Source organism: Lampris incognitus, chromosome 14, assembly GCF_029633865.1.
Source record: "Lampris incognitus isolate fLamInc1 chromosome 14, fLamInc1.hap2, whole genome shotgun sequence".
Taxonomy (NCBI): Eukaryota; Metazoa; Chordata; class Actinopteri; order Lampriformes; family Lampridae; genus Lampris; species Lampris incognitus.
Window position 1 is genome coordinate 48,538,308 of NC_079224.1, and position 12,521 is coordinate 48,550,828.

Sequence of the window (12,521 nt, forward strand, 5' to 3'; positions counted from 1 at the left end):
TTCTCGGAGGACTTTCGAAGAGAAACAGATTATTACAGCAGGAGGATGTCCAACTCCCGAACTTGGCATCACAAAACCTACCTTCGCCACTTTCAAGCTACCACATGCAGACACGGCTAGCTGGTTGCCCAAAGGTTAGCAAGCTATTCTGTTGGCCGTGTCTCCTTCTTCCTGCAGAACACAGTCTGGACCACGGCAGCTCACTGCGATTTAAACAGTCTCATACAGCAATGGCAGAACACGAGGTGCACCTGCACACACACATTGTCTAGTAAAACTTCAGACATTTGACAACACACCAATCCATCATCAGTTGAATGAGGCGCGCAAATAGCCACAGAGCAACACAGGGACGTGTTAAAGAGACTCGTGGACATCGTTGTGTACCTCGGAACCTAGCAGCAGGCATTCCGGGGACACTCGGGGGGGAGGATCGGACAGTCGTGGCAATTGACCTTTCGCAAAGCCCCGCCCCCCTTAGTTACTGTTGCTATGCCCGTCAAGCATTTCAGAACTATCCAGGAAGCAGTCGGAAAACACCAAAACATGACGGAAGAAATCAGCGCATTGTGTGGGTAAAAGTAAAAGAAATAATACGTTAGCTGTATTAGCTATCAATAATAGCTAGTAGCAAGCTTAGCTTGGAGCAGACAGGTATTTGTGTTGATTTTGGGTGGATTAAGCTGGCCATGGGGTCTGCTATACTGCCAAATCTATTGCCCACATTGCGCTTCTTGCGTTCTGGGTTTCGGGAAGGGAAAGAGAATTACACCCCCCCCCCAAACTTTTCACATATCTAGTATCCGGTCTGCAGATCCCATAGGCACACCGTTTCAGCATTTTGTTGTGTGTTTGAAAGCTTGACGGACCGTTGCTAAGGTAGGATTGGACAAGCACCGTTCTGGGGCGGTACTTTGCGAAAGGTCATATATTGAGCTCGTCAACCTACTCTAGAAGATGAGAGGCTAGTCTGTCATTTGGAGACGTGCAGTGTCTTTTCTGGCGTGTCAAAGCCACACCCAGCATGATGTGATGGAGTCTGTGGGGCATGATGTGATGGAGTCTGGGGGGAATGGTGTGATGGAGTCTGTGGGGCATGATGTGATGGAGTCTGGGGGGAATGATGTGATGGAGTCTGTGGGGCATGATATGATGGAGTCTGGGGGGCATGATGTGATGGAGTCTGGGGGGAATGATATGATGGAGTCTGTGGGGAATGATGTGATGGAGTCTGGGGAATGATATGATGGAGTCTGTGGGGAATGATGTGATGGAGTCTGGGGGGAATGATGTGATGGAGTCTGTGGGGAATGATATGATGGAGTCTGTGGGGCATGATGTGATGGAGTCTGTGGGGAATGATGTGATGGAGTCTGTGGAGAATGTGCTGCTGAATGAAATAAAACTTGGAATCCAACACGCGAGCTTTGTCTCTCTTTGTGTGGCCATAAAACGTCTGGCTGTAAGTATTTGTACGTTGAGTTCTCTCATAAATGTTTATGAAAATCAGTAATAATAAGAGAAAGTCCGTTCTATAGTTAATCCGTAGCCATATGCTAACCGCTAGCATGTCAATGGGAACTGCAACGTAAATTAGCCGGAAGCTAGCCGCTAGCGCGGCGACGGAGGTTCTACTGTAAGTCAGCCTGAAGCTAAACGCATCAGTTTGCGGGCAGTTGTTTCATCGGGCATGGCCGTGCGTACAAATAGTGGCTGTATTCGTCTGTTTCAGCTTGATATCGAACTGACGTGTATTTGGTCGGTATGTTTAGTTTTACAGATTTTCTTGAGTAAAGTCTTTAAACGGGGCTCCTTCTGAATCGGAGTCTTTCCGGGGAGCCTGTTATCTGTCTGCCGAGCTAGCAGGCTGGACACGACATGCTAGCAGGGGCAGAACGACAAGTAAAGCTACTGTAAACTACTAATAAGACCCGTTAGCCCCTAGCTAACGGGTCTGACCCTTAAGCCGAGCGGTTAGTGACGTCGCCTTGTGGTGCAGTACACCTCGTATCGAATCCCGCACCGGGCGAGAAAATAACCGGTTACACTACGTTAGGCTACTCATTCACTGCAGTCCTTCCATCAAAGTACACAAGAATATAACAAATGACAATTTAACACCACAACGCACCTCAACGAAGCAGCATGGGCACAGTGACGTCACACAGAGGCGGCCCCCCCCGTCTGCCACCCCCCCGCAGCGAGTCAGGAAACATGCAGCCGGAACATGTCGGGCAGATTTAACAGGGTGTACCGGCGGGTTTACCGACCAACCCAGCGGCAAAACTCGGAACAGGGTAGCAACGACCCCCCGTTATTACATGTCCACACAGTTTAGACCAGGGAAACACCTCAAGCGAGCGAGCAAGCAAGCAAGGGGTCGGGAGCGTTACGACGCGTCTCGCCGCCGCAAGAGCCGCTCCACTTTTCCCGCGAGTTCGCAGCCACGTCACGCCTGCGTCTCTTGTGCGTCACTAATTTAAGTCCCCCTTGCAACAACAGGTCAATCGGAACGACATGTTCGTGCATTAAACAAAGTTGGTGACAGACTATAGCAGCAAATGTTGCACAGGTTTTGAGATTGTTCAGCAAGAGAACTAAAACGGCCTACGGTCACATGACATCCGGTGTGTGCCGCGTGCAGCAGACCAGGAAGAAGGAAAAGATGGATGCCGGTGATAACGAGCGGCTTAATGCTGACGAACCGGCGGCAAAACAAACAAACAAACTAATGTAAACTACTAATCTGACCCTTTAGCCGAGCGGTTAGTGATGTCCCCTTGTGGTGCAGTACACCCCGTATCGAATCCCGCACCGGGCGAGAAACTAACCGCTTACACAAACAAACAACACCGTTTCCTTGCGACATGGTGGGTTTAAGCTCAGGGACGTGAGCAGAGGGAGGTGTTGTTATAAAACACGCAAAATGAACGTCGCTACATGTCGCGGCAACACGACAAATTGGCATTATTGGTATAAATGGGTTTATGACGTCACTATCGCAACATTGTCCACAATGCTGGCAATACGACTGTGCCCCCCCACACCACCGTGCAGCACCGGGTGGAACGTTAATCAGCCACGTGGCGCGTTTTGAAACGTGATTTTCATCCGGTAATCACTTAACCCGACACATTTCATGACCCGTTTTTTTTTTTTTTTTTTGCTCACCATCATTTGTGTCCACATTATTGGAGGGGGAGCAGGGGGGCCCTTGTGCCAGCTTAGCTGCCATTTAGTTGTTCTTGTGTGCTCCGGCAACCCTAAGAGAGTATGAGGGGCTTTCGCTGTCTCTTTCTTTGGGGAAGTGGGATGGAGTGAGGGAGGTAATGGTCTTACTGGTCTTTTGTTCTTATCGGTGTTTTACAGGGGCATTAGGTGCGTACACTGCTACTATTCAAACTCGATATGCATCCTAGTTTACCTTCACACAGTGGTGGCGTTACTTTTGACTCTTTGGGTTTGGTAAACAATTTGTCTCGTGGATTACAACCTTGTATGATCACCCATCTTCCTCCATCCTCACAAACCAAGAAAGATCAGCGCTATTCTTATTACATCACGGGACACACCAGGGCTGTCCCATCAGCCCGCTGCTCTTTGCAGCTGCTATTGAGCCCCTCGCCCCCAGTATTAGGAATCACCCTTCTATTGAAGCCATCCGACTGGGGAATGTGGATCATCACATTTCCCTGTACGCGGATGATGATGTCCTCTTCCTATCACACCTGAGAAGTCTGTTCCCGTTTTGCTAGATCTTGTAAGGTCGTTTGATATACAATTAAATTGGCAGAAGAGTGAATTTATGTCACTGGGTGCTGATCTTCACACTGAATTTCTGCATAATCTCCCTTTCAAGATTAGCGGATAAACTGAAGTATCTTGGAGTAGTTCTGCCAATAGACCCTAAACTAATTTTTAAGATGAACTTTCTTGAAAAAGTGGAAAAACTGAGGAGGGGGGGGCATTGAATAACGGAGGACTCTTCCTCTTTCTATGGTGGCCTGTGTAAATGCCATCAAAACGGCCTCTCTGCCAAAATTCTTGTATCTCTTTCAAAATCTACCCATTTTTTGGACAAGTTCCTTTTTCAAATATTAGACTCAATAGTTATGTCTTTTGTCTGGTGCTTTAAAGCTCACAGAATATCAAAAACTCATTTACATAAACCAAGGGAGATGGGTGGACTAGGACTACTGTACTTCCTGCATTATTACTGGGCAGCGAATGCAAGGGCCCATGTCTATTGGCAGGACGGTTACAGAATGGAAGTATCCTCCGAGACTCCCTCATGGGTTGCCATTGAAAAGAGTGATGTCAAAAACGGCTCTTTTCCAGCACTCCTTTTCTCAGTACCCAGATCCCCTGCAAATACTAAGGTGGATAACTTAATCACTTTGAATAGCTTGAAAATATGGCAGCAAATTAAGAAGGGCTGCAGACTTCCAGACACTTCTATTCATACCCCAGTAGATTCAAGAGTTTTTGTCACGTACACACAAGTACAAGTCCGAGTGCAGTGAAATGAAGGTATTTATACCTGCTCACCCTCTCCACAGTAGTCCCATTAATCCTCAATGGCGAGTACGTCCTCTGTTGTTGTTGTGCCCTCCTGAAGTCCACAATCATCGCCTTAGTTTTGGAGACATTCAAGAGGAGGCGGTTGTCCTGGCACCGGAGTGACAGAGCAGCAACTTCCTCCCGGTAGGCTTTCTCATCGTCATCGGAGATCTGACCCACCACCACTGTGTCGTCCGCAAACTTGATGATGGAGTTGAAGCTGAACCTGGCCAGACAGTCGTGTGTGTACAGGGAGTACAGTAGGGGGCTGAGGATGCAGCCCTGGGGGGATCCTGTATTCAGAGTAAGGGAGCAGGAGGTGTGACTACCCACCCTGACCACCTGGGGCCTGGCAGTTAGGAAGTCCAAGATCCAGGCACACAGGGGGGGTGTTCAGTCCCAGTTCACTCAGCTTGCCAGCCAGCCTGGTGGGAACTATGGTATTGAAAGCTGAACTACAGTATATCACAATCATGCATCCCCCCATCCCTCTCAGATGCCTCGTTTGACAGCTGGAGGTTAAAAGGTATAGTCCCTTTGAAAGATTTGTATATTAACAAACAATTTGCCTCATTTACTCAATTAAAGTGGCGGGTAACTGAGCTCAAATCTGTGTTTTGGGATACCCATACCCCAGGAAAACATGTCAGTAACCACCCAGCCAATTCTGTATGATTAAAGATGTTGCGAAGTATATAAAACAAAGCTTCAAAAACGTGTAAAAATCTGCACCGTCCACTGGTTTCAGACTCTGGGGGTGTGGCACCGAAAGGAAGACGGCGACGTCACCAAGGAAGCCGGCCAAAAAATCAAGAAAGGAAAACGGGAAAAATGGTCTAACTCCACAAATCAGTTCTATACATGGTTCAACACATTTTAACATGTCAACAGCAATACATCTCCCACATTTATAAAGTACTTTGAAGCAAATCTGTCAATTTGGTTACCCTGCTCTTTCACAAGACAAGTTCTGTCCTCCCACAACACGTTTCTTGCGATACTTACAGTTTAGGGATGATGTTGGTCAGCGTGGGCCCAACTGAGTCTCTCCCTGGAGGAAGAAGGATTTATCAGCTTTTGTTGGGCCCACCTGGATCCAAAACATTGGTCTCAGACTTTGTAAATCTATTTTCTGAACAAGTGACTTACGCCACACTCTGAAAAATGCCTGGGAGGAGGAACTGGGTGTACAGGTCGGGGATGGTGTTTGGGAGGAGGGCCTTAACAGGACCCGGTCTTGTTCTGTTAATGCTCGGCATCAGTTCATCCAGGTCATGGTGATGCACAGGCTTCATTGTTCAGAAACTAAACTGCACAGAATCTTTGCTACCATTTCCTCTATGTGATCGGTGTAAATCTGCAGGAGGCTCTGAACCACCTTTGCTGGACACGCCCAAACCGGTGTGACATAGTCAAGTGGTTCTCTGACATGTACAGCTGTGTGTTTGAACCTGGTCTAGAGATTGCACCATTTGGGTTTTCTCTTTCTCTACTAAACCACAGTGTCTCCTTGCAAGGCACTATTATGTAGGGAATGGTCATCGTGAAGAAAGTATTTTTAAGGCTCTGGAAGTCACATACTGGGCCTCAGTATAAGACCTGGTTAACCGAGCACACCAGTATATGACATATGGTATACAACATATGGTATATGACATGTGGTATATGACATGTGGTAAACGACATATGGTATACAACATATGGTATATGACATGTGGTATATGGCATGGTATATGACATATGGTATATCACATATGGTTTATGACTGGTATATGACATATGACATGACATGTTATATCACATATTGTATATGCCACGTTATATCACATATGGTATACGACATGTTATATCACATATGGTATATCACATATTGTATATGATATATGTTATATCACATATGGTATAGGACATGTTATATCACATATGGTATAGGACATATGTCATATGACATATGCTATATGACATATGGAGAAAGTTCGATATGGCATGATGGCCGGTCTTAATACATTTTCTGATGTATGGCAGCCATTTCTGGAGCACCTTGCTCAGTACGACGCTGAACCTGACCAGCAACAACAGAGTCAGTGTGCCGTCCACCTCCCTCAGACTGCTAAGACGTGTTGTGCTGGTGATGCAGCAGTGCAATTCATTATTTTACTCAAGTACGCCCTGTTTCTTTTTTGTCCTGAGTTTTTAATTTTGGTTTTTACTTTTTATATATGGGTTTCTGGTTTCTGAACTGTACAGTGGAAAATCCACAAAAAATATTGTAAAATAAATAAATAAATGAATAAAAAGAAGAAATAAAGGAAGGATTTTTAGTGTAATATCAAAATTACATTGACTGGATGTGGTCTGCTGTCTCTGCAGGCTTGGCAGCTGTTGGGTATGACACAGGCAGAGAATGAGAACGAGCAGGCAGCCATCGTCTCCCTTCAGAGGTTTGCTTTCATGTAGTTTCATGTAGTAAAAATGTAAAAATACTCTGAGGTTTGAATGAAATGATGAAGTCTGGAAATGCTGAGTTCAATCCCGAATGCCATGCTGATCTTCAGCTGTCAATATGGCTTTGTCATTTTCTACCCGACCAATAGAGGGCGCCCCTGAGTCTGAGCCATTTAAAAATGACTGTGTCATATTACAGCATTTAGAAGAAGAAATAAAAAAGCCACTTTATTTTGTCATCGTACAGTTGTTTGGTTACGATGAATGTGTTGTCTGCATTTAACCAGCCTATTGTGTAGGAGCAGTGGGCCGCTGCAGCGCCCGGGGACCAACTCCACTTCTTTCCACTGCCTTGCTCAGGGACACAGGCAGGAGTTTTAACCCTAACATACATGTCTTTTTGATGGTGGGAGGAAACCGCAGCACCCAGAAGAAACCCACGCACACATGGGGAGAACACGCAAAACCCCTCAATTCTACAGCATGCTAGTTCACGTTGTCTTTAAAGGGAGATTTCACTGATTTCCGTCCTTATTTCCGTGTCTGAACCGTAGATGTGGCATCTTCACAGAAGGTTGAATCAGTTCATCTGGACACAACGTTTATTGACAGACACGTTTCATCGTCATCTAAGTGACCTCTTCAGTCTAACTGACTGAAGAGGTCACGCTACTCACACACTCACTCTCCTCGCTTGTCAGCACATGTCCATCTCTATCCTTCATCACCCTAACCTGCCTCACATCCTTCCCAGCTCGCTCCCTCTGTCTAGCCAATCGGTACAAGCCCTTTTCTCCTTCCTTAGTGTCTAACCTGTCATACAACTCACCATACGCCTTTTCCTTTGCCTTTGCCACCTCTCTTCGCCTTAAGCTGCATCTCCTTGTACTCCTGTCTACTTTCTTCATCTCTCTGACTATCCCACTTCTTCTTTGCCAACCTCTTCCTCTGTATACTTTGCTGTACTTCCTCATTCCACCACCAAGTCTCCTTGTCTTCCTTCCTCTGTCCTGATGACACACCAAGTACCTTCCTAGCTGTCTCCCTCACTATTTCTGCAGTGGTTGTCCAGCCATCTGGCAACTCTTCACTACCACCCAGTGCCTGTCTTAACTCCTGCCTGAACTCCACACAACAGTCTTCCTTCTTCAACTTCCACCGTTTGATCTTCGGCTGTGTCTTCACTCTCTTCCTCTTCTTGGTCTCCAAAGTCATCCTACAGACCACCATCCGATGCTGCCTAGCTATGTTCTCCCCTGTCACCACCATGCAGTCTCCAATTCCTTTCAGATCGCGCCTCCTAGATAAGATATAGTCCACCTGTGTGCACTTTCCTCCACTCTTGTACGTCACCCTGTGTTCCTCCCTCTTCTTGAAATATATATTCACCACAGTCATTTCCATCCTTTTCACAAAATCCACCACCACCTGTCCTTCCACATTCCTCTCCTTGACACCATACCTACCCATCACATCCTCATCACCTCTGTTCCCTTCACCGACAAGCCCATTGAAGTCCGCTCCAATCACCCCTCTCTCCTCCTTGGGTACCCTCTCCACCATGTCGTCCAACTCACTCCAGAATTCTTCTTTCTCTCCATCTCACACCCAACTTGTGGGGCATATGAACTCATCCCACCATCAAGTCTCCTTGTCTTCCTTCCTCTGCCCAGATAACACACCAAGTACCTTCCTAGCTGTCTCCCTCACTAGTTCTGCAGTGGTTGTCCAGCCATCTGGAAATTTAAAAAAAATGAAGGTACAGTCATCAGCACCTTCGATTTCCAGCTTCCTACTCATCACTCTGTCTGACACTCTCTTCACCTCCTGCACACTCTTGACATACTCTTCCTTCAGAATTACCCCTACCCCATGTTTCCTTCTATCCACACCATTGTAGAAGAGTTTGAATCCACCTCCGATGCTCCTGGCCTTACTCCCCTTCCACCTGGTCTCTTGCACACACAATATGCCTACCTTCCTTCTCTCCATCATGTCAGCCAGATCTCTCCCTTTACCAGTCATAGTGCCAACATTCAAAGTTCTGACTCTCACCTCCACACTCCTACCCTTCCTCCTCTCCTGCTGCCTCTGGACATGCCTTCCCCCTCCCCTTCTCCTTCGCCCAACAGCAGCACAGTTTCCACCGGCACCCTGCTGGCTAACAGTACCGGTGGCGGTCATTGGTAACCCGGGCCTCGACCGATCCGGTATGGACATCTGATTTGTGATTGGCATATTTGATTTGGCAAAGGTTTTACACCGGATGCCCTCCCTGACGCAACCCTCTCCATTTATCCAGGCTTGGGACCGGCACTAAGAATGCACTGGCTCATGCATCCTCAGTGGCTGGGTTACCGTAGCCCGCTATAGCCAACCGGTTTACTTCTGTCATCCAATGATGTCAGTGGATGAAGTCTGATTGTCTGAGCTGTTTGTTTTCTATTCTCCACCAATGAGAAACTCTCCTGCAATGCATTCTGGTACATGTAGTGAATGTAGAACAGATCTCTTTGCAGGAGAACGTTGATTTCTGTCAAGCAGAGTTGAACTGAAGTTGTTTTAAAACTTTCTTTAAAAAACTAGGTCACCAGCAGTAACTGCGCATGCAGATTATTAGCAGCAAAATCTCCCTTTAAATAACGTGTTCAATAATGCTGCTTTTTTCTTTTTTACCATTTTCTGCACTTTTATTTTCATCAGTTTTGTTTTGTTTTTGTTTTTTTGCTGCAGTACTACTGCATTTGAATTAAAATATATACAAATACATATGCTGCAATAATTACTTTCATTATTACTATTGTTATTTTTTATTATTGTTGTTATCATTAGTTTTTTTTGCTGCTGTTATTATTATTATTACTACTACTACTACTACTACTTTTGTTGTTCTATATTTATTATTAGCCTGACTGATTTAGCTGAAGCCTAACTTAACACCTTTGTTATGGCTCAGCGTTTTCGGTTTTTATTTTTCAAAGCCATCCAGCATGCCAAATTTCGCCATAAGAGGACACTGTTACATAACCTCACACGAACAGGAACAACTTTTGGATCCATGGAAACATAAAATCCGGGTGAAAATCAGTTTAATATGATCTGCTCCTTTTAAAAAATCTGGGTATTTTTCAGTGAAAATCGGTAAAAACCAAAAAACGCTGAGCCTTGACCACTGTACATGAGACAATACCAGGTTTGGGAACTTTTTGGAGGTTACATATCATTTAAAGATTAAACTAAGTGATGAATGATAATTTGTGATTACTTGAATTAACTTATTGAACTAAATAGCTAAATAATGAATGATTATTGTTTCTGTCCCGTCAGAAGTCTGCAGCTTCGTCCCAACAACCTGCCAGCTCTGATGGCACTCGCCGTCAGCTTCACCAACAGTGGTCTGCAGCAGGAGGCCTGCGAGGTGCTGCGCCGTTGGATCCGCCACCACCCCCATTACAAACACCTCCTCCAGGACAGCAGGAGCCCCCTGCAGGGTTCCCCACACCATGGGCTTCCAGCTCCCCCGCCCAGCAGGTACTCCTACCAACACCTTTCATTCATGTTGAGTCAGAGAGCGAGAGAGTCATGAAATGTCAAAGACAGGAGGGAGGGAGGTTCTGCTTTCTAGTAAGGTCGGCTTTCTAGTAAGGTCTATCTGGTCCATCTGTCAAAAGAAAAAACAATTATAGAAAAATACCATGTTTGAACCTGTTCTTGAACATATCAAAACAAATACAAGATTCTACAAACCCATCTTTCTGATGGTGAACATCATAAGCTTAGGAAGTCCAGGGCAAACGAAGTATACTATGCTTCACACCTATCAGGGAGGAAAAGGGGAGTATCTGTCCTAATACACAGACACATCAATTTCACACCAACATTAATACATAAAGACAATGAGGGGAAATGTATCTTGGTAAATGGTTTAATTGATGGTACTGAAGTATCCTTTATAAATGTATATGCACCCAATGAAGATGAACCTGGATTTATCAAACCAGTCTTCAACAATATAATACAGTACAGCTCTGGACTTTTATTGATGGGAAGGGATTAAAACTGTGTTTTGCCGCAACGCATGGATAAACAACCCGTATTGGACGCTCCCCTCCCCAAAATGAGCAAAATGCTTAAACACCATTCCCTTGAATTGGGCCTTGTGGATGTCTGGAGAAGTACATTTCCAAGAAACAGGGATCTTACATACTATTCATGTAGACGTGTGTCCTATTCTAGGATTGATTACTTTCTCACCCCTCAGTCAGAGTTGCACAGAGTAGTGGACATAGAAATACTACCCATTACTATCTCTGACCATTCACCTGTCCTACTTTTGTGAGATGTAGGTCATAGACCAACCTCAAAACAATGGAGACTTAATGCGTCCCTCCTTAATGATAAAGAATTTACCACCTTTATCACGACAGAGCTTAATAACTATTTAGATACTAATACCTCACCAGAAACATCACCTCTTATATTGTGGAACTGTGCTACAGCGTACAGCAGGGGTCGCATCATTTAATTTACATGTGCTAAGAAAAGGAAAAAGGATGCTAAAAAGAGGGAATTGGAGAATAAAATAAGGAGTTTAGAAAAACAACATAAATTAACCACCTCACCTAGTCTCATTAGAACTCTTAATGCAACCCATAGAGAACTTAACAGCTGTTATCAGCGAAGATTGAGGCAAGCCCAAGATTCACTAACCAGCAGTATTATGAATGGTAACAGAGCAAGTAGTTTGTTGGCATTTACACTGAAAAAGCAGCAATCATCTAACATTGTGCATAGAATAAAACCCAAGAACTCCAAATTCCACACTAAACCAGATAAGATAGCAGAATCTTTCACCGAGTTTTACAAATCCCTATATAATAACTCAAGAGACTTCCACTGAGGATACACAACTTGAAATATTTCTAAAAGACATAAAATTGACAGAATTAACAGAATCGATGGTTAAGGAATTAGATGAACCAATTGAGGAAAGGGAAATTAAGCAGGTGATCTCCACTGTGAAAAATAATAGAAGTCCAGGACCAGATGGATTTATGAATGAGTTTTGCAAAACCTTTAAAGACATGTTATCTCCCTTGTTATTAAAGCGTACCATCATGCATTTGCGCTAAAAGTTGTGGCCCCCTCCTGGAGAGAAGCAAACATAATGGTAATACATAAAGTAGGGAAAGACCCTACTGAATGCCAGTCCTATAGGCCAATATCATTACTGAATGGAGACTTGTGCATTTTAACAGCAATTTTGGCTAGACGGGTCAGTAAAATTATCACCCAAATCATCCATCCTGATCAGACTGGTTTTAATACGGGAAGATACTATGGAGATAATATCAGAAGATTACTTAACATAATGTCCCATCAAAAGGATGAGGAAAAGAAGCGATAATCATATCATTAGATGCCCAAAAGGCCTTTGATCATGTGTCATGGCAATACTTATTTCAAACACTAAAACAGTTTAAATTTGGCTCTAATTTCATAAATGATATGAACAC

At 44.7% G+C, this 12,521-nt stretch overlaps 1 protein-coding gene across 1 annotated transcript in view; it reads left to right on the forward strand.

The window, feature by feature from the left end:
* pex5lb (peroxisomal biogenesis factor 5-like b) overlaps nucleotides 1-12,521 on the forward strand; it is a 94,714-nt gene that overhangs the window by 69,002 nt on the left and 13,191 nt on the right. Inside the window, exons 9-10 of the mRNA XM_056292739.1 lie at nucleotides 6,931-7,001; nucleotides 10,333-10,536. Coding sequence (XP_056148714.1) covers nucleotides 6,931-7,001; nucleotides 10,333-10,536 — 275 coding nt within the window. The remainder of the gene's footprint in view (nucleotides 1-6,930; nucleotides 7,002-10,332; nucleotides 10,537-12,521) is intronic.